This window comes from Dryas octopetala, chromosome 9 (genome assembly GCF_963921425.1).
Source record: "Dryas octopetala chromosome 9, drDryOcto1.1, whole genome shotgun sequence".
Lineage (NCBI taxonomy): Eukaryota > Viridiplantae > Streptophyta > Magnoliopsida > Rosales > Rosaceae > Dryas > Dryas octopetala.
The window spans coordinates 15035789-15063761 of record NC_141374.1 but is presented as its reverse complement, the minus strand read 5'-3'; the positions used below and the strand labels follow the sequence as shown (position 1 = coordinate 15063761).

The 27973-nt window shown below is 35.0% G+C and overlaps 3 protein-coding genes across 3 annotated transcripts; 2 read left to right on the top strand and 1 right to left on the bottom strand.

Annotated features, from left to right (window-relative positions):
• Positions 1-2028: 2028 nt before the first annotated feature.
• On the top strand, positions 2029-8909 carry LOC147274630 (Galactose oxidase/kelch repeat superfamily protein). The gene is made up of 20 exons (XM_086257199.1): positions 2029-2242; positions 2691-2777; positions 2916-2984; positions 3090-3222; positions 3324-3370; positions 3482-3568; positions 3769-3830; positions 4328-4370; positions 4510-4590; positions 4681-4797; positions 5256-5361; positions 5627-5690; positions 6068-6110; positions 6278-6538; positions 6638-6799; positions 7105-7248; positions 7755-7901; positions 8150-8236; positions 8450-8518; positions 8630-8909. The coding sequence occupies exons 1-20, from the start codon at positions 2111-2113 to the stop codon at positions 8711-8713; spliced, it is 2025 nt and encodes a 674-aa protein (XP_086113325.1). The 5' UTR covers positions 2029-2110; the 3' UTR covers positions 8714-8909.
• Positions 8910-10037: 1128 nt separating this feature from the next.
• On the top strand, positions 10038-13569 carry LOC147274629 (C2H2-like zinc finger protein). The gene is made up of 10 exons (XM_086227469.1): positions 10038-10262; positions 10660-10685; positions 11004-11088; positions 11182-11391; positions 11642-11764; positions 11862-11919; positions 12076-12149; positions 12526-12614; positions 12689-12761; positions 13284-13569. Exons 1-9 carry the CDS (start codon positions 10179-10181, stop codon positions 12756-12758), a joined length of 819 nt encoding a protein of 272 aa, XP_086083595.1. The 5' UTR covers positions 10038-10178; the 3' UTR covers positions 12759-12761; positions 13284-13569.
• Positions 13570-13889: 320 nt separating this feature from the next.
• Positions 13890-15531, bottom strand: LOC147274628 (Radical SAM superfamily protein). Its single transcript, XM_086227468.1, has 2 exons — positions 14640-15531; positions 13890-14562 (listed from the first exon to the last, which is right to left on the bottom strand). The coding sequence occupies exons 1-2, from the start codon at positions 15425-15427 to the stop codon at positions 13935-13937; spliced, it is 1416 nt and encodes a 471-aa protein (XP_086083594.1). The 5' UTR covers positions 15428-15531; the 3' UTR covers positions 13890-13934.
• Positions 15532-27973: the final 12442 nt, after the last annotated feature.

Genomic DNA, 27973 nt, shown 5'->3' with positions numbered 1-27973 from the left:
TAAGATTCCATTAATTTCACCAATTAAATTAAGAAAGGAGTACGTGGTACTAATTAAAGATTTATAAGCTAGTTGGGGAGGCACAAACGCTGCTAATTTTCAGTGTTCAATTCTTTTAAGAGGGCCAATAACTAGAAAACCACGAAAGCAATTCATACAAGTACAAGTCCTTTTTGTGAATCGCATGCGCCAGAAATTGAGCAAATTTTATAATGCACGTTGAAACTTGAAACAGCAGTGGGTTCTCCTTTTGAGAGACTAAGAGGAGAGGAAAAGTGAAGATTTAAGATGATCTTAGAAAGGAAAAAGACTGAGAATTAGTGTTAGAGTTTGGCATTAATTACTTAAGAAAAAAAGGTAAGGTTTAAGAACCAACCCCAATTAGAGGGAGAGGCAAACTACTTGTAGGTGGAAGAGGCTTTACTTTGAATATTTTAAAGGGTTAATTACGCTAATGCTCCTTGTCTTTGATTAAACTTTCATTTTGGTCCCTTAATTAGCTTTAACATTTTCCAAATTGAATCTTTAAATTTTGATTCGGGTATTTAGTAAGGACAAGAATTTGAACGGAACAAGAGCATTTTTTCTCATTTACTCTTAGATTCTTCATGGAAATGTGTACTTTGGGCAAATTATTGTCTCTTAAACAACATGTTTCACTTAACTTTTGGGTATTAACATGAAGAAAAATAAGAGTGGGACGAAGAAGATGAAATAATGGGAAAGTGCAAGGTTTAGGAGTGCAAATATATATTAGCGGGTAGCACCTAGATGAAGTTGCCCTTATTCCATCAGGTTTTTGAACATCTTTATCCTTATTAAAAAAACAAATCAAAATTTAAGGACTCAATTGGAAAATCTTAGAGTTCAGGGACCAAAATTCAAGGGCATTTAGTATATTTAACCTCTAATTTAATTTAGAATTTTTTTGGTTTGACAAAAAATTAAGGCATAAATTCAATTTAGACACATAACTATATATGTTATTTCAACGAGGTTCACGAACTTTCAAATATTTCAAATATACATATGATTTATTATGTAAATTGAAAAATGAAATTCCGTCCATCAATGTATTGAGAGATTAGTTAAATGTCAGCTTAGCTTTTGCTAACATGGATTAATTGGCGACGTGGCACCAACTCAGCATACATTTCACGCCAAATGAGCAACACATGTCCACTTGACACGGGCCCACACACTCATCACCTCTTTCTCGCTCGTTGAACGCTTTCCTGGCCATTTAGTTTCCAAAAAACATCACGTTTTTCCCCAAATTCGAATATAAATCCCTCACTTGTGTTCAACGAGTGAGAAAGAGATAATGAGTTTGTAGACCCGTGTCAGGGGTTAGGTGGACCTGTGTCACTCATTTGGCGGGAAATAAGCGACACGGGTCCACCTAACCCCTGACACGGGCCCACAAAACTCTCTCTCTCTCTATTATTATTAAATTGTAAGCCTGTGTCGCTTATTTGGCGGGAAATGTTTGCCGAGATAGCGCCACGTGGCCAAGTAATCCCGGTCAGTAAAAGCCAAACTGTCATTTAACTGATCTCTCAACGAATCAATGGACAGAAATTCATTTTTCAATTTAGATAATAGATCAGGTATATATTTGAAATATTTTAAAATTCATGGACCCCGTTGAAATAACTTATATAGTTATGTATCAAAATTGAATTTATGCCAAAAATTAAACTGGACGAAACTGGTCTCCCCCATTGGTCCAGACAGAGCAAGGGCCATGTGTCAAACCTGGGCTGGATCACTTTCCTTTCCGATTAGCCCACCTCGAAAATCATCCGAATCTAATTGAGTCCAAACCGTATTGAGTTTGGGCCTGACAAGTCCAGTCAGACCTATTTTATGCTCCGGGCTTTCTGGGTTTCTCAGAGCCGTAAAAAACGACAACGTGGGTTGGTGACCCGGTAATAGAAGAAACGACAATACGACATCGCACCGAAAGCAACAGTCATTTATAGTGTCCGTCTTCCATGATAGCTTCTCTTCTCCTCTCTTCCTGGCGCCGAGTCTGCTCTGAACTCTGAACTGAACTGAAGCATCTGAAACTCACTGAAAGTGAAATACTTTATCTGTGTTCGGAAAAATGGGGAAGAAAATGAAGAAGCCAGGAAAAGGCAAAGAGAAAACGGAGAAGAAAACAGCCAAAGCTGAGGAAAAGAGAGCTCGCAGAGAGACCAAGAAAATATCTCCCGAGGATGACATCGACGCCATTTTGGTAATTTCATTGTCTAACTTTGCATGGATATATGCTTTCATCGTGTACTTGTTATTTAGAATAATGGGTCATTTGAGAATGATTGAATAGTTTCCGGGAATTTTGAACAATTTTGGTACGCGTTTGATTGCTAGTTATTGAATTTTAGACATTCATAGTTTTGTAATTTGCTTTTTGGGCATAAATGAAAGTCCAAGACGATATTTTGGGAGGTTAGCTCAGCCATTTAGGTGGTGGTTTTTATGCAGAAACAAAGGGTGCTGACATTTATAGAAATTTTGAGTATTAGGAGTGTTTGTTTGTTTTTGGAGTTCATACAGAGATGTTACTCAATTCAAGTTTTACTTATGACCTGAATGCGTATCTTTCAATTCCTGACAAGACAGTATGAAAATGGAGGTGTTAATTCAATTTTTGAACCATTTGGTATGCATTTGATTTTTCACAGTTGAGTATACAAAAGGAGGAAGCCAAGAAGAAGGAAGTCCATGTCGAGGAAAATGTTCCAGCTCCATCTCCGCGATCCAACTGTACGGTAATACCATTCAGGACACTCTTAGTTTTGTATTTGTTAGCATTTTCCATTGACTGGGCCAGTCTTAGTTTTGTGCGTGGATGCATGTGTGCATTAACCCTTGTAATTCTTAGACGTTTGTGCTTGGTAATTTTGTAGCTGAACATCAATCCCTTGAAAGAGACAGAATTAATCCTTTATGGGGGTGAATTCTACAACGGTAACAAGGTTAGGTCCTGAGATTGATTTACAATCTATATGCTTGATTTGAAGTAAATGAATTTTTTCCCCCCTAATGTTCACCTTGAGTTATGCTAATTTGTGTTGCTGCAGACGTTTGTGTATGGTGATCTTTACCGCTGCGATGTTGAAAAGCAGGAATGGAAGTTAATTTCAAGCCCTAATAGTCCACCCCCACGCAGTGCTCACCAGGCGGTCACGTGGAAGAACTATCTTTACATATTTGGTATACTGTAAAAACTTCATTCCAATGTACAAACACATGTGCACCATAGACACTTTTAATTTATTTGCATCGTGAACACGATTTCATTTGTTTGTGATCAGGTGGTGAGTTTACTTCCCCAAACCAAGAGAGGTTCCATCACTACAAGGTGAAACCTGTTAAAAGCATAGTCATTGTAGATTGGGATTTGACTGTTTAATCTAGATATCAGTCTAGTTTGTGTGTAAATATAATATTACTTTTTGTTTTCCTGTTATAGGACTTTTGGATGTTGGACCTCAAAACAAATCAATGGGAACAACAAAATTTAAAAGGGAGTCCAAGTCCACGCTCAGGTCATCGAATGGTAAAGTCAGGTTGCTTTAGATTGATGTGCCCATTACTTAATTAGTATGGATTATGAAGTTGAACTGTCTAATTTCCATATACATTTGTGTGTTTGTGTTGAGACTTTTACATTACATCATTAATCCAGTTTTCATCTCATATATACTTTTTTTTTTAAAGAGATTTTTATAGATGTATATTTTTTTTGTTATAATACAGATATTGTACAAGCACAAGATTATTGTTTTTGGCGGCTTCTACGACACTCTTAGAGAAGTGAGGTTGGTGATGGAACTTTATAAACATTCTTAACGGTTTCATAATTATTTAACTCAGGATTTTGTGTTGATTTTATTATATCTCTCTTCTTCGAAAAGTTTCTTGACATATTTACTGTCCTTTAAGGCCTGTGACTGATTTTCATGACAAATCTTTCAGTGACCACAGTAGAAGAGGGTTCTCTTTTACTGAATAGGATATCTATGCTCTCTTTGATATTTAATTTTTGTCAGCACTAGCAGCGAAAGCATAAGTTACTATTATTGGTCTTTTACGGTGACTGATTCCACAGAGATTGTGTTTTGGATTGAACTTGCAATCATTTAATTTATTAATTAATAATTTGGTTTTTATTGTGTATTAGTATTAAGGCTAGCTGTTTCTCTTTTAAAAAAAAAGTATTATGGTTTTTTGTAGCTGGCAGAGAGAAATGTCTTGTTGCATAACAATTGAAGTTGAGGTATTCGTGTGGATTTAAACATAATACTCTCTTATGCAGGTATCATAATGATCTCTATGTATTTGACCTGGATCAATTCAAGGTAAATATATCTCGGCTCAGTTCTGTTAATCAAGTGTTGAGCAGTATTATCTGTTTTCTATATATATATATATATATATATATATATATATATATATATATATATATTTAACTACTACCTGTGCAATGTTGCATTTCAGTGGCAAGAAATAACTCCTAAGCCTGGGGCCATGTGGCCAAGTGCCCGAAGTGGTTTTCAGTTTTTTGTGAACCAAGATGAGGTGAGTGATTCAAAATAACTTCATAATGTTATGATATAGTTACTTTCTCAATGGCTTTGACCTTGTGGTCTATTTTTTTTGACATTACAGATTTTTTTATATGGTGGCTATTCCAAAGAAGTTTCATCTGATAAAACTGGCTCTGAGAAAGGAATTGTTCATTCTGACATGTGGTCCCTTGATCCTAGAACTTGGGAATGGAACAAGGTTCTTACTTCACACCACTGTTTTCTTTTATGAAAATTCATCAATCAAGCTATGGAACAAAATATGATTTTCTGCTTTAAAGTTTTACTTCCTCTTCTTTATTTAGATATTGCCCATTATGCTTAATAAAAAGGCCTGTTATACTATTTTTGAATAAAATAACAGTTATGCGGGTTTTACTACTTTTTTAGAAGCTATGTCATGGTTGTGGGTTGATCATTAGGAAATGCTGAAGCTATTGTATCTTGTAAGCAGAGAAAAAAAATGTTCCTTTCAGTACAATTATTATGCTCCAAAATTTGCACATTTGTGTCTGATCGGTAACTGTATTTATATCTTCTTTACATGAATTTTTAATTATGAGTACGCAACTGATATATTTCAACTTTTTGTTTGAGCATTTTCTTTAATAACTGTCAATGTGCATGGTTTTCATTATTATTGATTCCTTTGTATAGGTAAAGAAAAGTGGGATGCCTCCTGGACCTCGTGCTGGGTTTTCCATGTGTGTTCATAAGAGGCGAGCTTTGCTCTTTGGGGGTGTGGTGGACATGGAAGTTAAAGGTTAGTTTTTTCTGGTATATATGACCAAGACCAAGACCATGTGTCATGGTGGTAAAATTTGATTAATGTCACTGGTATCAGAAGATAGAGAGAGGGCTTTGTTCCTGAGCAGAAGAAGATAGGGTTTTCTTTAGTTGTGCCAACTTCTATGTTGAGTTCTACTTTAATTTTGTAAAGTATGTACATTGAATTTCAAGCTTCTAATAAGGATTTCTTCCGGTTGGAGCATGGGAGGGTTTATTTTCTTCTTTTCGAATCCATGCAGGTGATGTACTAATGAGCTTGTTCTTGGATGAACTTTATGGCTTCCAATTAGACAACCATCGCTGGTAAGCCCCATCTCATGGTATTCCTTCTTTTGAACAGTTTGAGTTTGTTTTAATTATTGTCCATGCCCTTTGGCAGACAGTTTGTATGACTTCAGTTTGGTATTTTCAGAAGGTTGTAATTAAGTTCTGGTTGTCTGTACAGTCAGCTGCAAGCTAATATGTTTTTGTTTAGAAAGCAACTAGTACTTTGCAGTTTACACATTATGAAGTGTTCCAGTATGATGATATTCTACCAACCCAGTTTACTTTTTGCTCTCTCATTTATTGTTCAGCAATTTATGAAGTTTGACTGTGTTATATAGGTAGGAAATTATTCTAAACATGCAATCTTGTTGTTCAAGCCACATTTGAGAATCACAGTTTTCTTTTTGGTACAGGTACCCATTGGAACTACGGAAGGGGAAGTCAACCAGAGATAAGGTTTTGCAATTTATAGATTTATACATGTATTTGTACTGATTTCACTGTTTTATAGAAGTAGTTTCCCGTTGATCTTTCAGATTTTATGAATGAATTATATGGAAGCTATTCTTTTAAGATTCCATTGTTTTAATAACATATAGCTGTGCTTGTATTCATCTTTGCAGCTAAAAAAAAATTCTGGACGAAAACACAATGATGATGACAAGATAAATTCAACTGAACCAGAGGAATGTGCAGAAAATGACAAAGATGAGAACTCTGGGTATGATGAAGAAGCAGGTGACTCGGAGGGCAAGATTGGTGGTATATCACAGCAAATGGCAACAACCATGACTGTTGATGATGGAGGGTTAGCTGCTAAATCTGACGAAAAGCCTCATGAATCTAGTGTTAAATTGGATTCACAAATTTCTGATTTCCCAGAGGTTTGTCTTGTCATGCTGGATTTTATTTCTATTAATTTTATTTCTTTCTCAAACATTAAGATTCATCCATTTGATTTATGAATTTGGTTATTTTGTTAGGTAGTGAAGCCCTGTGGACGTATCAATTCCTGCATGGTCGTTGGAAGAGATACCTTATATGTTTATGGGGGAATGATGGAGGTTAAAGATCAAGAAATTACACTCGATGATTTGTATTCCCTAAATCTTAGCAAACTTGACGAATGGAAGTGCATCATACCGGTTTGTAACAGATTGTTCTCTACATATAAATGATCATGCCTTCTTGATACTTTTAAGAGAGTCTTTATCGTCTTATTTGTTTGCTAATTCTCTTAGCATCACTAGACATAGCTATTATAACTTCTAGGAAGCATGAAGATTCACCCATATGTCAATTTTGTCATGCAATTCCGTAATCAAGAAAAATCAATTTTCTCCAAAGATTCTACATTAGTGACTTTTTCTGAATAAATTTAGACAGCTGGGAATCTATGCTTTTTAAATTTCATCTTTTTAATCCCGACTCTGCTTTTCTCTTTTCCCAGGCATCAGGATCTGAATGGGTGGAGGCCTCTGAGGATGAAGATGAAGATGAAGATGAAGATGAAGACGAAGACGAAGATGATAGTGAAGATGAAGGCGATGAAGATAGCAACAGTGATGAGACCGATGATGATAATGATGCAGAGGTTCTTTATTTACCTCTATAGCGTGCATGTGCTTTTCTTTAATGTCTAAATGCATCCTGATTTTGTGGTCAAGATAAATATTAATCATACACTTTCTTGACCTTTACATGAAGTTTCAAATTATTTCTCCATTCGGTCAGCTCTTTTCTTCCTTCTCTCCTCAGCCAACTCAATTTGGGAACAAAGGAATTTAAACTTAGTGTTGCATATATCCTTGTAGATTAACAACTATTACTGTCTTTGTCTGGTGAAGACTGTGATTCCAATTACAATCTTTCTAACTGATATACTATGAGACATGTTGAAGTTGTGGAGGTTTTATTTTGATTCTTTATATTTTTTGGTTGAGGGAGTTAGTAATAAGGATTGCCTTTACCATCTTTTTTGAGTTCATCTATTTGGCCATGCCTGTATCATATGGAAAATTATTGAACTTTGACTTTTTGGAAGAGAAAAGTTATTGTGCTATCTGTTTTAATTTGGTTTTCACTTTTCTGTGTGCACAGAGTGGGAAAGATGGAACGCTTCAAATGGGGGATGCTGTTGCTTTAATCAAGGGTGGGGGAAAGAGTCTTCGGAGGAAAGAGAAACGGGCAAGAATAGAGCAGATAAGAGCCAGTCTTGGCCTTTCAGATTCACAAAGAACCCCAATGGTACTTCATTCTTTAAATTCTTTTATTGCTATTAAGACTATAACAAAATATAGAAGGAACAATCCTTATCTTTTAAATTGAATGTGGGTATGACATGATGGCATAATATATGGGTTCGACTCGTGCTTGTATTGCAATGCTTATTATGACCATTCCTCACATGATCTATTTAAGCTTTAATCTCTCGTTAGGCCTTTTCTTCATCACATCACTTTTTCAGCTAATATTGCCGTATGTCTTATGTGAAGCCTGGTGAATCTTTGAGGGATTTCTACAAGCGTACAAATTTGTACTGGCAAATGGCAGCCCATGAACATACTCAACACACTGGAAAGGTCTGTTTCTTCTTTTTCATCAAAAAAGAAACCCTTAATTTAATAGACTTATTGAGGACCAAATGAACTAGATAAAAAAAAAAAAAAGAATGAAGAAACAAAGAAGCAAATAACAGGCTGCATATTTCATGGAGGATTTGAAACTTCTCATTCTGTACTGGTATTTGTTTTCTTGTGTATGTCATGTGACATAGTGTGGTCTTGGCATCACAGGAGCTCCGTAAGGATGGTTTTGATCTTGCTGAGGCTCGATACAAAGAGCTTAAACCAATTCTTGATGAGGTAACTTCTGTGGTTTGTGTCTCAAGTTTTATATAGGGCTCTTTTTGAAACCCTGAATTGTTAAATTGACATTTTATTTTGAATTTTTATATTATTCTTTGTATGCTGCAGCTGACCATATTAGAGGCAGAGCAGAAGGCTGTAGAGGAAGAAGCTGAAACTAGTACGAAAAAGAGAGGCAAGAAGAAAAGATAAGTGTTGAGCCCAACGATAATACTTGTGCTAGAATGTGCCATCAAGAAATGCAAGACAATTTTGTAGGTTTTGGTTGTAAAATTTAAATTAGTTCATCATATGAATGTAAGCTGACAAACATGCATGCACATGGAGTGCTGCATCGAGTGTATTTTTAGATGATTGTAGAATATGATAAAGATGAAATTTACTACAATGACTTGTTTTTAACTTTAGATTTACGCACTAATGTGGTGTGTTTCTGTTGAAATAAATTGCTGGGTTGAAATCTTGTGCAAGAACAAAAACATCAGAGACCTTGCTACATGCTTTGTCAACAATGGAGCCAAGCAGAAACACATGATAAGCATAACACGAAAAGAGGGGAAATAGAACAAGGAAAATTATGAACAAAATAAGAACCACATTAGGCATTTAGAGCAAGTCCAATGGGGGTAGTGCAACTTGTGGAGAAAAACCTGTTCCTAATGGGGGTTTCATTTTGCTTGGATTGCATTTCAAAGTTGAAATGATCATGTGCTTGGCAGAGGGGAGAGAAGAGAACGCGTGGGAACGCCTTTAAATTGGGAGAGAGTCTTCAATGGGGCATGCCCCAGTGGGGCATCTCGCACATGAGGTGGGACCCATAACCATGTGGATCCTAGCTCATGTGAGAAATGGCCCACTGGGGCATGTCCCATACAAGATTTATCCTTAAATTGATGGTCTCTAATGGCAATGGCTCTTTGTACTTATGTGGTATTTTATTGTTTTCTGTTCACTTAAACCGTAACCTCATTGAGACACAAGTCACACAACACGGTAGTTCAACTTAAAAATTGCACTTGTGGTATTTAATGTTTTTTTTTTGCACTTGAACCCCAATTTAAAGATCAAGTTTGAATGCCCCACTTTATTGTTTACTTTTGTTATATGTAACCAAGCTTTGGAAAAATTATAGCATATAATTGATATCGCTTGGCATTGTTTGCTTATGAGTTATGGGTTGTTTGCCTTTTGGGACAACTGCCAATGGAACCCATAAATAAGTATAATTAACAAATAAAAGTGGGTAATCCAATTCCAACTTAAACCCAAAAGAAGGGAATGAAAACAAATAAAATATAATTAAAATCAAAATTAAAATTAAAATAATTTGAAATAAAATTTCAGTTTTTTAGTTTAAAAACTATTTTTCTTTAAAAATTAAAATACTTTGTTTAATTTTTTGGTTTTATCGAGCCTAAATGTTATTATGTAAAACTATGACATGTACAGTGACATAATACCCAAATACCCAATATATACTTGGTCCTAAAGTTATTCTCGACCGGTATAAGAAAAACTTATCTCCTGCTAGAGCTTCGTGCTCCAAGAAGACAAACAGACCGATATTGTCGTTCAGGAAGCAAACCCAGGTGCCCCGAAAGTTTTCCGAGTAATGGTTTTGCTGAGAAATGATCAAACTCTTTAATCTTTGAAAGAGATGAAGAACACCCGGCTATGGATTTCAGTTCTTTTCTTGCTATCGTTTTCCCTTCAACAAATAGTCCACGTCTCCTCTGACCAGGTACTTCTGTTTATGTGTGTGTACATATAATATAGTTCTTTTCTTCTTTATATGCTGGGATGTCTTTGGCAGCTTCAATTTTGTGTATTGTATTATGGGTTGTATTCGGTAATGATTTTATTCAAGTAAAAAGCTTGAAATTTTCAGATTTTGAACCTCATCAAACAGAGCAAAGCAAAGGCTTTGATCAATGGAGAAAGAATGAATTTACCTCAGTGTGCTTATTAAAATATTCACAATTTTATGTCTTTTTTTTTGAGAGCCATTATTTGGTTTATTTCATATCATAATGTGTAAGACTTTGTTGCTTAACTTTTACTTATTTTGTGAGTTTAGTTATATATTTTGCACTTTGGACCTTCTAAGGTAACATTATTTTCTGCATTTTGTGACCCAGGATTTTGAAAATTTTGCAGCTTCAAGGTAATGTGGCTTTAATTCTCTATATTAATTTGACAACTTTTCATTAGCTATTAGTTATTATTCCGAACATATATGATCAATTCAATGGTAAAGTGGGATTTCAAGATAAAGTTGGAAGAAATAAGCTTAATTGCTTGACTAATTAGTAAAGTGGTGCAACTAATTGGTTATGTCGATCTTACTTATTGTAAAATGAGATATAAACAGATTAAGAGAAAAAAGTTGGGTTCCTTAAACATTGCAACTGGGATTATATGTTTTGTTCTTACGGTTGGCCCTATATTCTTATTGCATGTTTTTTTTGTTCTTTTTTGTTAGAACTCTTAATCAAGAACAAGAGCATGCTCATGAAGTACATTGTTCCAGAGAAAGAAGTAGGGCAGCATGGAGAATTATCGAGCAGGTATGGGCAAAAATTGAGTGGTATCAAAAAATCATACCATGTCTAATGTCTAATAGTGTACTAAAAGGGCATCTCTGATTTTGAATTATGCAGTATTTGATGCCATTTGTGGAACAAGAGCGCTATGAGATTCCAAGTAAGTGTCGGCTTCATCCTGACAATGATCTATTTAGAGATCAGGAACAGCACAAGATTTATTTGGATATAAATGAGTGGCAGTGTGGATACTGTAAGAAAAGCTTCCGTGCTGAAAAGTTTCTTGATCAGCATTTGGACAACAGACACTACAATCTTCTGAATGTAGTATGTGAATCACATTTTCTTGTTTTAATATGTTAGGAGCACTAGTTCAGTACATGCAAGATGCTAATGCAAATTTGTCATCATTTGACAAACTTGTTCATCTTCCTTTCTTCTTTGCACAATTGCATATTGCATCAAGTCACTTGTGCATTGGTAAATGTCAAACATCTAATTTCATTTTCAGTTGACCATGTCCATATTTGTTTTTGATGTTTGTTTTGTCTGCATGAAAAAATTTTAATGAATGCAGAGTGGCAGCAAGTGCTTAGCTGATTTATGCGGAGCTTTGCATTGTGATGTTGTAATGAATACTAAGTCAAGCAAAACCAAATGCAATCCTGCAGCTGCTGCAAGAAATCACCACCTATGTGAGGTTGCTTAACAATACTATAATTGCTTGTGTTGTCGATTCTTATACATTACTTTGTTTGAATTATTTATTGTTTTTTTTTTTTTTTTTTTTTGTGCAGGGTCTTGCTGATAGCTGTTTTCCCATTAAACAGGGTCCCTCAGCACGCCGTCTTAATGGTATTTTCTTTTTACCAGCAGATGTTCTTCCATTTCTATTCTGATGTTATTTGACTGTTTTTTTTTTCTCCCTTCTCTTGTGGTAAGCTCGTATTAATACTACTTCAGATAGGTTATAGTTTATTTTACTTATGCTTAATTTTGATGTAATTGTAGAATTGTTCTTGCACCAATTTTGTCATGCTCACACTTGCTCAGGGAAACAGAAACCTTTTACTAGAGGAGGAAAGGTAAAGTTTCAATCTCCTACTGTAGGTAGCTTTTGCAATCTAGAATTAACTGTGCTTGAACAAAGATTTGGCAATTTTCATTTCCCAGCTCCCATACATGTTCTGTTCATGTCAAAATCTTTGACCTGTTTACATTTACATTCACATTGTCTTTCTACTGGCTTGTTTCTTTTGATGGCCAACGCACTTCTAATAATGTCAAATGACTGTGGTTACCAATAGTCTTATGTGCCATACTTTCAATATCTCCTGGGTTATTTTCCCCTGCAGTCTGTTGCAAAGGTTTTCTATAATCTTGTTTTTATTTCTTTTTTCTTTCTTTTGAAGATTTTTTCCTCAGTAAAATATATGTTGTCACATTGTCTTGTCTGTGCAGAAGCAAATAAATGTATTCTACCTGGCTATTTCAATACTGACTCTGATGTTGCTCCCTATTTTCTATCTGATAGTTTATTTGCACCAAAGGTATCACTTTCTTAGCCACTTAGAATTTCCATTTAGATTAGTTGCAAGAATTTCCTAATTTATGTCTTTTGCAGAGAGATGAGAATGGGAACACAAGAGCTAAGGCGCATCTCAAAAGTTGGGCAGAAAAAAAAACCCTCGTAGTTGGTAATCTATCTACAATTTCATTTATATAAGGCGCATCCCAAAAGTTGGAAGAAAGCAAAACCCTCATAAGGTGCTTTGTAGTTGAAGCAAGACCTAAGATATGCCCTTTGGTACTTATCCCAAAAAACAATAGATATGCCCCTTGGTGTTATAACAGTGTCTGCTAATTTTTCAGTTGAAAGATTCAAAAAGTTGTTAGAATGGTTATTAGTGCCTCTTTATTTTTACAATATAGAAAATTAGTACTTTTGCTTCTAAAGAAAGATGTTATAAACTATATCAATAATCATTATTGGTTGAGAGTTGAGACTGACGGAAAATTGCTGTTATTGACAACTGTAATGTGCTGCTATATTCAAATAAAAAAATTAAACTATAATTTATTCATTTATTGGGTATCCTTTTTCTCTTGTGACTGGATCATGATGTGTTTTATATCTTTATCACAGCACTGGCGGATATGTAAGTACATCAAAAATTATAACTAGAATTTGTAACTGTTTTTTCTTATGTTTAAATCAGGCCCTTGGAGTCATTGCTTAAATGAACAGATAAAGGATTGCATGTGCAAACTTTCCATTGGACATATATCCTTGTAAATCTGCATGTTGTGCAACACACAGAGGAGTATGCTGCACGAGAATGCTGCAAGAGCCAAATTTGCTACAGATATTTATATCCTCGATAAAGGCTCTGGTGGTTGATGAACATGGATAAATTTTGTTGTAATTCATCCTCAAAACTTTATTGTCATTCTGCCTCATTTACCTGCAGATGCATATTAATTTTAGTTTTACCATGAGCGCTACATTGATTGTCTATCAGATTAAGATTTGCTATAACCCATAAGAGGATAAGTACTTTGTTTCTGCTTGTCTGGCTATTGTTAACTTGTATAAAATATACATATTCCTCAGATGAAAATGTCATGCAAATTGCTGCATAATAATATATTCCCTGGTTCAACACTTAATTTTACGTTATACAGACCTGTGTTCTAACCCATTTTTGAACCCGAGTTAACCAATTTCAACTTGACTACTCTGCAAATGAAAGTAGTGAGGCCTTCCACAAACCACTTTGGAAGATGCTATAAAACCATGTCTTTCAGGCTTTTTCCAGTCTACCAGATGCTGCAGTTGACTATCCATTCACTTCCAAGGAGCTCTGAGCTTACGGAGCTACAGCCGCAAATGCATGGGATATCAATTCATTGGATAAAAGGAAACCGTCCGGGTCACTAAGCCTAATGTAGGCAATACTTCTTTCAATCTTATCCTCGTGTAATAGCAAGGCATTGAATTCATCTGCAGTCATGGCCCTTCTCTGCTCATCTAAGAAAACCACATGCCCACTTTCAACATAAGGTTTATAGGCCTTGCAAAGAGAGAGAACAAGGGAGCTACCAAATGCTTCTCCAAAAGACTTCAAATCCAGACCAGTTGCAGTTCTAAGAGATAGCATAACAACATCCATGGCCGTGTCCTGAGCATCAATATGATTACTCTCACAGCAACCCACCAATCCATTTTCCAAATTCTCCACATAACCCATGTACTCTTTCATCCTTTTTGGCCTTGAAAACCTTACACCACCAACATAGCTAGCAGAGCCAAGGCCAAAAGCATAGAAAGGTTTGTTCTTCCAATAGGTAAGATTGTGTTTGCAATGATACCCACTCTTGCAGTAACTGCTAATTTCATAGTGGTTGTAGCCTGCATCCGATAGCATCCTAGATGCCATTCTATAGAAATCAGCCGATCTTGCTTCAGAAGGCAATGGGAACTCCCCTGGTGTATACCTGCAAAGACTCCAATTTCAACATCATATTCATAAAAAGCTAAAACTATGGATTTGATCACTGAGTCTATGACTTACAACAATCCAAACTTTGTGCCTTGTTCCACTTGCAAATCGTATACGGACACATGGGTAGGATGTGCTTCAACAGTTAGCCTCAAGCTTTCTTCCCACATTTCTGGGGTCTGGTGAGGTAGAGAAGAGATAAGATCCATGCTCCAATTCTCAACCCCACAGGACTCAACAATCTCAATGGCCTCATAAACCTCCTTAAGACCATGTGCTCTCCCACACGCTTTCAACAACTCTTCTTGAAATGCTTGAACTCCCAATGACACTCTATTCACACCCAACTCCATCATTTCCTTCATTTTCTTGGCATCAAAAGTCCCAGGGTCCATTTCCATAGATACCTCAGCATCCAAACTCAGCCCAAATTTCAATCTCAACGTCTCCAGAATGGAAGAAACAAGCTTAGGTGGCACAAGTGAAGGCGTGCCGCCCCCAAAAAAGACCGTTTCCAGAGGCGGGTTGGTCTTATTTTCTGCTTTCGTCGCATTGATTTCTCGGCAAAGTAATTGGACATAGTTCACCATTCGTGGGTCGTCGTCGGTTTGGTTCGAAGCAGAGCCGAGAGCAACGATTGTGAAGTCACAATAGTGACAACGTTTTCGACAGAAAGGGAGGTGGATGTAAGCGGAAGTAGGTGGTGGAAAAATGGTGGTGGGGGTGTTGGGTGAGGCATTTTGTCGAACGGTTGGTGTAGTGTGTGTGAAAGCACAAAAAATAACGTGACCCAATGGTTTGGGCGATATCGGTTTGGCGGGAAAGGTCGTGAAAATGGGATTGAAGGTTAATTTGAGCATGTTTTAGATAGCAGTGAGCTGGTATAAAATGACTAGTGTGGTAGGCTGAAAGATTAATATAAGAGCGAGAAAATGTGTATTAAAATCCCAAGAAATAAAAAAGAAAAAAAGGGCGCACGACACCGTTTAGTTCCCTCGTTAAAGGGGCCTACAAAAGCCCATTTGATAATGTGTTGTAAAACTAGTGTGCCATGGCTAGACAGTATGATCAATTCCAAGCAGCATATTGTCCCTGTCACTCTAACAGTTGGCCTTGTAAACAATACTTTCTCAGTGATATTCAATATAATTTAGAAATCCATTAACAATACTTCGTCTAAAATAATGGACAATTTGAAATACACAAATACCTGATCTAGAATGTTATTAGTTACAATTTGAAATGCTCTTAGATATAACTAAAGAAGTGTCAAAATTTGACTTGAGATGTCACTAAATAAAATTTGAAATGCACCAATGGCATAAACAATTAAAATGGCTCCAACTATGAACTGAAATTCTCAAGGAACGACTTGAGATGTCCTAAGGAACGACTTGAGATTCCCTAAGGAACGATTTTAAAAACTCTTTGCTATGACTATAAAAGTGTCAAAACATGACTTGAGATGTCACTAAATATAATTTGAAATGCACCAAGGGTATAAACATTTAAAATGCCTGTAATTACGAACTGAAATTCTCCATAAACGACTTGAGATGCCTTAAGGAATGACTTAAGATACCCTAATGAACGACTTTAGAAACTCTTGGGTATGACTATAAAAGTGTCAAAACTGGATTTGAGATATCAATACATACAATTTGAAATGCACCAAGCGCATAAATATTTAAAATGGCTCGAGCTATGAATTGAAATTCTCAAGTAATGACTTTAGAAACTCTTGGGTATAACTATAGAAGTGTCAAAACATGACTTGAAATGTCACTAGGTACAATTTGAAATGCACCAAGGGTATAAACATTTAAAATGTCTCGAACTACGAACTGAAATTCTCAATGATTGACTTAGGATGCTCTAAGGAACGACTTGAGATGCCCTAAAGAAAGACTTTAGAAACTTCTGGCTATGACTTTAGAAGTGTCAAAACATAACTTGGATATCATTAGGTATAATTTAAAATGCATTAAGGGTATAAACATTTAAAATGTTTCGAGCTACAAACGGAAATTCTCAAGAAACGACTTGGGATGCATTAAGGAACGACTTGAGATGCCTTAGGGAACGTCTTTAAAAACTCTTGGGTATGACTATAGAAGAATCAAAACCTAACTTGAGATTTCACTAGATTCAATTTGAAATGCACCAAGGACATAAACATTTAAAATGCCTCAAGCTACGAATTGAAATTCTCAACGAACGACTTAAGATGCCCTAAGGAACTACTTTAGAAACACTTGGGTATGACTATAGTAGTGTCAAAACCAACCTTGAGATGTCACTAAGTACAATTTGAAATGCACAAAGGGCATAAACAAGGGCATAAACATTTAAAATGACTCGAGGTATATATGAATTGAAACTATCAAAGTACAACTTCGGATGTCCTAAGAAACGACTTTAGATGTCCTAAGAAACGACTTTAGATGCCCTAAGAAACGACTTTAGAAACTCTTGGGTATGACAATGAAAAGTCAAAAAATGACTTGAGATGTCACTAGGTACAATTTGAAATGCACCAAGGGAATAAACATTTAAAATGGCTCGAGCTATGAATTGAATTTTTCAAAAAACGACTTGTGATGTCCTCATGAACAACTTAACATATCCTAAGGAACGACTTTAGAAACTCTTAGGTATGACTATAGAAGTGTCAAAACATGACTTGAGATGTCACTGGGTAAAGTTTTAAATGCACCAAAGGTATAAATATTTAAAATGCCTCGAACTACGAACTGAAAATTCTCAAGAAACGACTTGGGATGCCTTAAGGAACGACTTTAGAAAGTCTTGAGGTATTACTATAGAAGTGTCAAAATATGACTTAAGATGTCAATAGTCACAATTTGAAATGCACAAATGGTGTAAACATTTAAAATGTCTCGAACTACAAACTGAAATTCTCAATGACCGACTTGGCATGCCATAAGGAACGACTTAAGATGCCATAAGCAACGACTTTACAAACTCTACGTTATGACTATAGAAGTCCCAAAACATGACTTGAGATGTCCCTGGGTACAATTTGAAATGCACCATGGGTATGAACATTTAAAATGCCTCGAACTACGAACTAAAATTCACAATGATCGATTTAGGATGCCTTAAGAAACGACTTGATATGTCTTAAGTAACGACCTTAAAAACTCTTGGGTATGACTATAGAAGTGTTAAAATAAGACTTGAGATGTCAATAGGTACAATTTGAAATGCACAAAGGGTATACACATTTAAAATGCCTCGAATTACGAAATGAAATTCACAATGATCGATTTAGGATTCCTTAAGGAACGACTTGAGATGCCTTAATTAACGACTTTAGAAACTCTTGGATATAACTATATAAGTGTCTAAACATGACTTGAGATGTCATAAGTTACAATTTGAAATGCACCAAGGTATAAACATTTAAAATTTTTCGAACTACGTACTGAAATTCTCAATGATCGACCTGAGATGTCTTAAGGATCGACCTGAGATGTCTTAAGGAACGACTTGAGATGTCCTAAGGAACGACTTGAGATGTCCTAAAGAACGACTTTAAAAACTCTTGGGTATGACTATAAAAGTGTCATAACCAGACTTGAGATGTCACTAGGTACAATTTGAAATCCACGAAGGGCATAAATATTTAAAAAGGCAAGAGCTATGAATTGAAATTTTCAAGGAACGAGTTAGGATGACCTAATGAACGACTTAAGATGCCCAAGACTTGGGATGTCACTAGATTCAATTTGAAATGCACCAAGGACATAAACATTTAAAATGCCTTAAGCTACGAATTGAAATTCTCAAGGAACGACTTAAGATGTCCTAAAGAACTACTTTAGAAACACTTGGGGTATGACTATAGTAGTGTCAAAACCTGACTTGAAATGTCACTAAATACAATTTGAAATGCACCAAGGGCATAAACATTTAAAATGACTCGAGCTATGAATTGGAATTCTCAAGGAACGACTTAAGATGCCTAAAGAAATGACTTTTGAAACACTTAGGTATGACTATGGAAGTGTCAAAACATGATTTGAGATGTCAATAGGTACAATTTGAAATGCACCAAGGGTATAAACATTTAAAATGACTCGAGCTATGAATTGAAATTCTCAAGGAACGACTTAAGATGTCCTAAGAAATGACTTAAGATGCCTTTAGAAACGACTTTAGAAACTCTTGGGTATGACTATAGAAGTTTCAAAACAAGACTTTAAATGTCACTAGGTACAATTTGAAATGCAATAAAGTCATAAACATTTAAAATGTCTCGAACTACGAATTGAGATTCTCAAGAAACGACTTGGAATGCTTTAAGGAACGACTTGAGATGCCCTAAGGAACGACTTTAAAAACTCTTGGGTATGACTATAGAAGTGTCAAAACATGACTTGAGATGTCACTAGGTATAATTTGAAATGCACCAAAGGTATAAACATTTAAAATGCCTCAAACTACGAACAAAAATTCTCAATTATCGACTTAAGATGCCCTAAGGAACGACTTAAGATGCCCAAGACTTGGGATGTCATTAGATTCAATTTGAAATGCACCAAGGACATAAACATTTAAAATGCCTTAAGCTACGAATTGAAATTCTCAAGGAACGACTTAAGATGTCCTAAAGAACTACTTTAGAAACACTTGGGGTATGACTATAGTAGTGTCAAAACCTGACTTGAAATGTCACTAAGTACAATTTGAAATGCACCAAGGGCATAAACATTTAAAATGACTCGAGCTATGAATTGAAATTCTCAAGGAACGACTTAAGATGCCTAAAGAAATGACTTTTGAAACACTTAGGTATGACTATGGAAGTGTCAAAACATGATTTGAGATGTCAATAGGTACAATTTGAAATGCACCAAGGGTATAAACATTTAAAATGACTCGAGCTATGAATTGAAATTCTCAAGGAACGACTTAAGATGTCCTAAGAAATGACTTAAGATGCCTTTAGAAACGACTTTAGAAACTCTTGGGTATGACTATAGAAGTTTCAAAACAAGACTTTAGATGTCACTAGGTACAATTTGAAATGCAATAAAGTCATAAACATTTAAAATGTCTCGAACTACGAATTGAGATTCTCAAGAAACGACTTGGAATGCTTTAAGGAACAATTTGAGATGCCCTAAGGAACGACTTTAAAAACTCTTGGGTATGACTATAGAAGTGTCAAAACATGACTTAAGATGTCACTAGGTACAATTTGAAATGCACCAAAGGTATAAACATTTAAAATGCCTCAAACTACGAACAAAAATTCTCAATTATCGACTTAAGATGCCCTAAGGAACGACTTAAGATGCCCAAGACTTGGGATGTCACTAGATTCAATTTGAAATGCACCAAGGACATAAACATTTAAAATGCCTTAAGCTACGAATTGAAATTTTCAAGGAACGACTTAAGATGTCCTAAAGAACTACTTTAGAAACACTTGGGGTATGACTATAGTAGTGTCAAAACCTGACTTGAAATGTCACTAAGTACAATTTGAAATGCACCAAGGGCATAAACATTTAAAATGACTCGAGCTATGAATTGAAATTCTCAAGGAACGACTTAAGATGCCTAAAGAAATGACTTTTGAAACACTTAGGTATGACTATGGAAGTGTCAAAACATGATTTGAGATGTCAATAGGTACAATTTGAAATGCACTAAGGGCATAAACATTTAAAATGACTCGAGCTATGAATTGAAATTCTCAAGGAACGACTTAAGATGTCCTAAGAAATGACTTAAGATGCCTTTAGAAATGACTTTAGAAACTCTTGGGTATGACTATAGAAGTTTCAAAAAAAGACTTTAGATTTCACTAGGTACAATTTGAAATGCAATAACGTCATAAACAATTAAAATGTCTTGAACTACGAATTGAGATTCTCAAGAAACGACTTGGAATGCTTTAAGGAACGACTTGAGATGCCCTAAGGAAAGACTTTAAAAACTCTTGGGTATGACTATAGAAGTGTCAAAACATGACTTGAGATGTCACTAGGTACAATTTGAAATGCACCAAAGGTATAAACATTTAAAATGCCTCAAACTACGAACAAAAATTCTCAATTATCGACTTAAGATGCCCTAAGGAACGACTTAAGATGCCTAAAGAAACGACTTTTGAAATTCCTGGGTATAATTATGGAAGTGTCAAAACATGATTTGAGATGTCAATAGGTACAACTTGAAATACACCAAGGGTATAAACATTTAAAATGCCTCGAATTACAAACTGAAATTCTCAATGATCGACTTGGCATGCCTTAAGGAACGACTTGAGATGTCATAAGCAACGACTTTAGAAACTCTTGGGTATGACTATAGAAGTCTCTAAACATGATTTGTGATGTCACTAGGTAATATTTGAAATGCACCAAGAGTATAAACATTTAAAATGCTTCGAATTACGAAGTCAAATTCACAATGATCGATTTAGGATGGCTTAAGGAACGACTTGAGATGCCTTAAGTATCGGCTTTAGAAACTCTTGGGTATGACTTTAGAAGTGTTAAAACATGATTTGAGATGTTAATATGTACATTTTGAAATGCACCAAGGGTATAAACATTTAAAATGTCTCGAACTTCGAACTGAAATTCACAATGATCGATTTAGGATGCCTTAAGGAACGACTTAAGATGCCTAAAAGAATGACTTTTGAAACACTTAAATATGACTATGCAAGTGTCAAAACATGATTTGAGATGTCAATAGGTACAATTTGAAATGCACCAAGGGTATAAACATTTAAAATGCCTCGAACTACAAACTGAAATTCTTAATGATCGACTTGGCATGCCTTAAGGAACGACTTGAGATGTCATAAGCAACGACTTTAGAAACTCTTGGGTATGACTATAGAAATCTCTAAACATGATTTGTGATGTCACTAGGTAATATTTGAAATGCACCAAGAGTATAAACATTTAAAATGCCTCGAATTACGAAGTCAAATTCACAATGATCGATTTAGGATAACTTAAGGAACGACTTGAGATGCCTTAAGTATCGGCTTTAGAAACTCTTGGGTATGACTTTAGAAGTGTTAAAACATGATTTGAGATGTTAATATGTACAATTTGAAATGCACCAAGGGTATAAACATTTGAAATGTCTCGAACTTCGAACTGAAATTCACAATGATCGATTTAGGATGCCTTAAGGAACGACTTAAGATGCCTAAAGGAATGACTTTTGAAACACTTAGGTATGACTATGGAAGTGTCAAAACATGATTTGAGATGTCAATAGGTACAATTTGAAATGCACTAAGGGCATAAACATTTAAAATGACTCGAGCTATGAATTAAAATTCTCAAGGAACGACTTATGATATCCTAAGAAATGACTTAAGATGCATTTAGAAACGACTTTAGAAACTCTTGGGTATGACTATAGAAGTTTCAAAACAAGACTTTAGATGTCACTAGGTACAATTTGAAATGCAATAAAATCATAAACATTTAAAATGTCTCGAACTACGAATTGAGATTCTCAAGAAACGACTTGGAATGCTTTAAGGAACGACTTGAGATGCCCTAAGGAACGACTTTAAAAACTTTTGGATATGACTATAGAAGTGTCAAAACATGACTTGAGATGTCACTAGGTACAATTTGAAATTCACCAAAGGTATAATCATTTAAAATGCCTCAAACTACGAACAAAAATTCTCAATTATCGACTTAAGATGCCCTAAGAAACGACTTAAGATGCCTAAAGAAACGACTTTTGAAATTCCTGGGTATAATTATGGAAGTGTCAAAACATGATTTGAGATGTCAATAGGTACAACTTGAAATACACCAAGGGTATAAACATTTAAAATGCGTCGAATTACAAACTGAAATTCTCAACGATCGACTTGGCATGCCTTAAGGAACGACTTGAGATGTCATAAGCAACGACTTTAGAAACTCTTGGGTATGACTATAGAAGTCTCTAAACATGATTTGTGATGTCACTAGGTAATATTTGAAATGCACCAAGGGTATAAACATTTAAAATGCCTCGAATTACGAAGTCAAATTCACAATGATCGATTTAGGATGGCTTAAGGAACGACTTGAGATGCCTTAAGTATCGGCTTTAGAAACTCTTGGGTATGACTTTAGAAGTGTTAAAACATGATTTGAGATGTTAATATGTACAATTTCAAATGCACCAAGGGTATAAACATTTAAAATGTCTCGAACTTCGAACTGAAATTCACAACGATCGATTTAGGATGCCTTAAGGAACGACTTAAGATGCCTAAAAGAATGACTTTTGAAACACTTAAGTATGACTATGCAAGTGTCAAAACATGATTTGAGATGTCAATAGGTACAATTTGAAATACACCAAGGGTATAAACATTTAAAATGCCTCGAACTACAAACTGAAATTCTTAATGATCGACTTGGCATGCCTTAAGGAACGACTTGAGATGTCATAAGCAACGACTTTAGAAACTCTTGGGTATGACTATAGAAGTCTCTAAACATGATTTGTGATGTCACTAGGTAATATTTGAAATGCACCAAGGGTATAAACATTTAAAATGCCTCGAATTACGAAGTCAAATTCACAATGATCGATTTAAGATGGCTTAAGGAACGACTTGAGATACCTTAAGTATCGGCTTTAGAAACTCTTGGGTAAGACTTTAGAAGTGTTAAAACATGATTTGAGATGTTAATATGTACAATTTGAAATGCACCAAGGGTGTAAACATTTAAAATGTCTCGAACTTCGAACTGAAATTCACAATGATCGATTTAGGATGCCTTAAGGAACGACTTAAGATGCCTAAAAGAATGACTTTTGAAACACTTAAATATGACTATGGAAGTGTCAAAACATGATTTGACATGTCAATAGGTACAATTTGCTATGCACCAAGGGTATAAACATTTAAAATGCCTCGAACTACAAACTGAAATTCTTAATGATCGACTTGGCATGCCTTAAGGAACGACTTGAGATGTCATAAGCAACGACTTTAGAAACTCTTGGGTATGACTATAGAAGTCTCTAAACAAGATTTGTGATGTCACTAGGTAATATTTGAAATGCACCAAGGGTGTAAACATTTAAAATGCCTCGAATTACGAAGTCAAATTCACAATGATCGATTTAGGATGGTTTAAGGAACGACTTGAGATGCCTTAAGTATCGGCTTTAGAAACTCTTGGGTATGACTTTAGAAGTGTTAAAACATGATTTGAGATGTTAATATGTAGAATTTAAAATGCACCAAGGGTATAAACATTTAAAATGTCTCGAACTTCGAACTGAAATTCACAATGATCGATTTAGGATGCCTTAAGGAACGACTTAAGATGCCTAAAGGAATGACTTTTGAAACACTTAGGTATGACTATGGAAGTGTCAAAACATGATTTGAGATGTCAATAGGTACAATTTGAAATGCACCAAGGGCATAAACATTTAAAATGACTCGAGCTATGAATTGAAATTCTCAAGGAACGACTTAGGATGTCCTAAGAAATGACTTAAGATGCCTTTAGAAACGACTTTAGAAACTCTTGGGTATGACTATAGAAGTTTCAAAACAAGACTTTAAATGTCACTAGGTACAATTTGAAATGCAATAAAGTCATAAACGTTTAAAATGTCTCGAACTACGAATTGAGATTCTCAAGAAACGACTTTGAATTCTTTAAGGAACGACTTGAGATGCTCTAAGGAACGACTTTAAAAACTCTTGGGTATGACTATAGAAGTGTCAAAACATGACTTGAGATGTCACTAGGTACAATTTGAAATGCACCAAAGGTATAAACATTTAAAATGCCTCAAACTACGAACAAAAATTCTCAATTATCGACTTAAGATGCCCTAAGAAACGACTTGAGATGCCTAAAGGAACGACTTTTGAAATTCTTGGGTATAATTATGGAAGTGTCAAAACATGATTTGAGATGTCAATAGGTACAACTTGAAATACACCAAGGGTATAAACATTTAAAATGCGTCGAATTACAAACTGAAATTCTCAACGATCGACTTGGCATGCCTTAAGGAACGACTTGAGATGTCATAAGCAACGACTTTAGAAACTCTTGGGTATGACTATAGAAGTCTCTAAACATGATTTGTGATGTCACTAGGTAATATTTGAAATGCACCAAGGGTATAAACATTTAAAATGCCTCGAATTACGAAGTCAAATTCACAATGATCGATTTAGGATGGCTTAAGGAACGACTTGAGATGCCTTAAGTATCGGCTTTAGAAACTCTTGGGTATGACTTTAGAAGTGTTAAAACATGATTTGAGATGTTAATATGTACAATTTGAAATGCACCAACGGTATAAACATTTAAAATGTCTCGAACTTCGAACTGAAATTCACAATGATCGAATTAGGATGCCTTAAGGAACGACTTAAGATGCCTAAAGGAATGACTTTTGAAACACTTAGGTATGCTTATGGAAGTGTCAAAACATGATTTGAGATGTCAATAGGTACAATTTCAAATGCACCAAGGGTATAAACATTTAAAATGCCTCGAACTACAAACTGAAATTCTTAATGATCGACTTGGTATGCCTTAAGGAACGACTTGAGATACCCTAAGCAACGACTTTAGAAACTCTTGGGTATGACTATAGAAGTCTCTAAACATAACTTATGATGTCACTAGGTAATATTTAAAATGCACCAAGGGTATAAATATTTAAAATGCCTCGAATTACGAAGTCAAATTCACAATGATCAATTTGGAATGGCTTAAGGAACGACTTGAGATGCCTTAAATATCGACTTTAGAAACTCTTGAGTATGACTTTAGAAGTGTTAAAACATGATTTGAGATGTTAATATATTCAATTTGAAATGCACCAAGGGTATAAACATTTAAAATGCCTCGAATTACGAACTGAAATTCAGAATGATCGACTTAGGATGCCTTAAGTAACGACTTTTGAAACTCTTCGGTATGACTATAGAAGTGTGTAAACATGACTTGAAATGTCATTATGTACAATTTGAAATGCATCAAGGTATAAACATTTAAAATTTTTTCGAACTACGAACTATGAACTAAAATTCTCAATGATCGAGATGAGATGTCTTAAGGAACGACTTGAGATGCCCTAAGAAACGCCTTTAAAAACTCTTGGGTATGACTATAGAAGTGTCATAACCGGACTAGAGATGTCACTAGGTTTAATTTTAAATCCACCAAGGGCATAAATATTTAAAATGGCTTGAGCTATGAATTGAAATTCTCAAGGAACGACTTGAGATGTTCTAAGGAACTACTTAAGATGCCCTTAAAAACGACTTTATAAACTCCATGGTATGACTATAGAAGTGTCAAAACATGACTTTAGATGTCACAAACTACAATTTGAAATGCTACAAAGTCATAAACATTTAAAATGCCTCGAACTACGAATTGAAATTCTCAAGAAAAGACTTGGGATGCTTTAAGGAACGACTTGAGATGCCTTAAGAAACGACTTTAGATAGCCTAAGGAACGACTTTAGAAACTCTTGGGTATGACTATAGAAGTCTCAAAACATGACTTGAGATGTCCTAGGTATAATTTGAAATGCACCATGGGTATAAACATTTAAAATGCCTCAAACTACGAACTGAAATGCACAATGATCGATTTAGGATATATGACTTAAGAAACGACTTGAGATGTCTTAAGTAACTATTTTAGAAACTCTTGGGTATGACTATAGAAGTGTTAAAACATGTCTTCAGATGTCAATATGTACAATTTGAAATGCACCAAGGGTATAAACAATTAAAATGCCTCAAACTACAAACTGAAATTCACAATAATCTATCTAAGATGCCGTAAGAACGACTTGAGATGTCTTAAGTAACGACTGTAGAAACTTTTATGTATGACTATAGAAGTGTCAAAACATGACTTGAGATGTTACTAGGTACAATTTGAAATGCATCAAGGTATAAACATTTAAAATTTCTCGAACTACAAATTGAAATTCTCAATGATTGACCTGAGATACCTTAAGGAACGATTTGAGATGCCCTAAGGAACGACTTTAAAAACTCTTGGGTATGACTATAAAAGGGTCAAAACTGGACTTAAAATGTCATTAGCTTCAATTTGAAATGCAACATGGGCATTAACATTTAAAATGGCTCAAGCTATGAATTGAAATTCTCAAAAAACGACTTGGGATATCCTAAGGAACGACTTGGAATGTCCTAAAAAACGACTTGAGATGCCCTTAGGAACGACTTTAGAAACACTTGGGTACGACTATAGGAGTGTCAATACATGACTTTAGATGTCACTAGATATAATTTGAAATGCAACAAGGACATAAACATTTAAAATGACTCGAATTACGAACTGAAATTCTCAAGAAACGACTTGGGATGCCTTAAGGAACGACTTGAGATGCCCTAAGGAACGAGTTTAGAAACTCTTGGGGTATGATTATAGAAGTGTCAAAACCGGACTTAGGATGTCACTAGGTTCAATTTGAAATGCACTAAGGGCATAAACATTTAAAATGCCTCGAGCTATAAATTGAAATTCTCAAGAAACGACTTGAGATGTCCTATGGAACGACTTGAGATGCCCTAATGAACGACTTTAGAAACTCTTGGGTATAACTATTGAAGTGTCAAAACATGAATTGAGATATCACTAGGTATAATTTGAAATGCACCAAGAGAATAAACATTTAAAATGCCTCGAAATACGAACTAAATTCTCAATGATCGACTTAGGATATTTTAGGAATGACTTTAGAAACTCTTTGGTACGACTATAGAAGTGTCAAAACATGACCTGAGATATCATAATAAAGTTTTTCCCCGATTTGAAGGGTATTTCCTCTCCTAGGGTGTAGAGTAGGCTTTGTAGATGCTGCATGTTTGGCTGTGTGGAGTTAAAACTTATCATAAAGCCGTCAAAGAAAAAAATTAAAAGGACTTAATTAAAAACCCTAAATCACTAATGGTCTTAGTCTAAGAAAGACTTATAAAATGGACTGAATTCTAAGTCTCACTTTTAAGAGATAATCAGATTTAGTTTCTTTAGAAAAATTATTTTTAAATGGAAACTGGAGGTGTTTTAAAATTTATAAGAAAATCTTTTAATTTATAATAATTTATAAATTTTTTTTTTTAATTCATAATAAAGTTTTTTTAATTTATAATAAAATCTTTTTAATCTATAATAAAATCATTCTTTGATTTGAAGAGTATTTTTTCTATTTGAATGATATTTCCCCTCCTAGGGTGTAGAGTAGACTTTGTACACGCCCAAAATCTTGAAATTAAAACCTAACATAAAACCGTCAACAAAAAAAATAAAAAAATAACTTAATTAAAAATCCTAAATTACTACCAATCTTAGTCTAAGAAAGGCTCATAAAA

Bases quoted from the DNA above. Each gene is read 5' to 3' on its own strand.
- LOC147274628 (XM_086227468.1), bottom strand. From the start codon at position 15,427: ATGCTCAAATTAACCTTCAATCCCATTTTCACGACCTTTCCCGCCAAA. The intron at 14,563-14,639 runs GTAAGTCATAGA...GAGTCTTTGCAG, and splicing joins GGCACAAAGTTTGGATTGTT to GTATACACCAGGGGAGTTCC.
- LOC147274630 (XM_086257199.1), top strand. From the start codon at position 2,111: ATGGGGAAGAAAATGAAGAAGCCAGGAAAAGGCAAAGAGAAAACGGAG. The intron at 2,778-2,915 runs GTAATACCATTC...GTAATTTTGTAG, and splicing joins CTCCGCGATCCAACTGTACG to CTGAACATCAATCCCTTGAA. The intron at 8,519-8,629 runs GTAACTTCTGTG...TGTATGCTGCAG, and splicing joins TTAAACCAATTCTTGATGAG to CTGACCATATTAGAGGCAGA.
- LOC147274629 (XM_086227469.1), top strand. From the start codon at position 10,179: ATGAAGAACACCCGGCTATGGATTTCAGTTCTTTTCTTGCTATCGTTT. The intron at 10,686-11,003 runs GTAATGTGGCTT...CTTTTTTGTTAG, and splicing joins GAAAATTTTGCAGCTTCAAG to AACTCTTAATCAAGAACAAG. The intron at 12,150-12,525 runs GTAAAGTTTCAA...TTGTCTGTGCAG, and splicing joins CTTTTACTAGAGGAGGAAAG to AAGCAAATAAATGTATTCTA.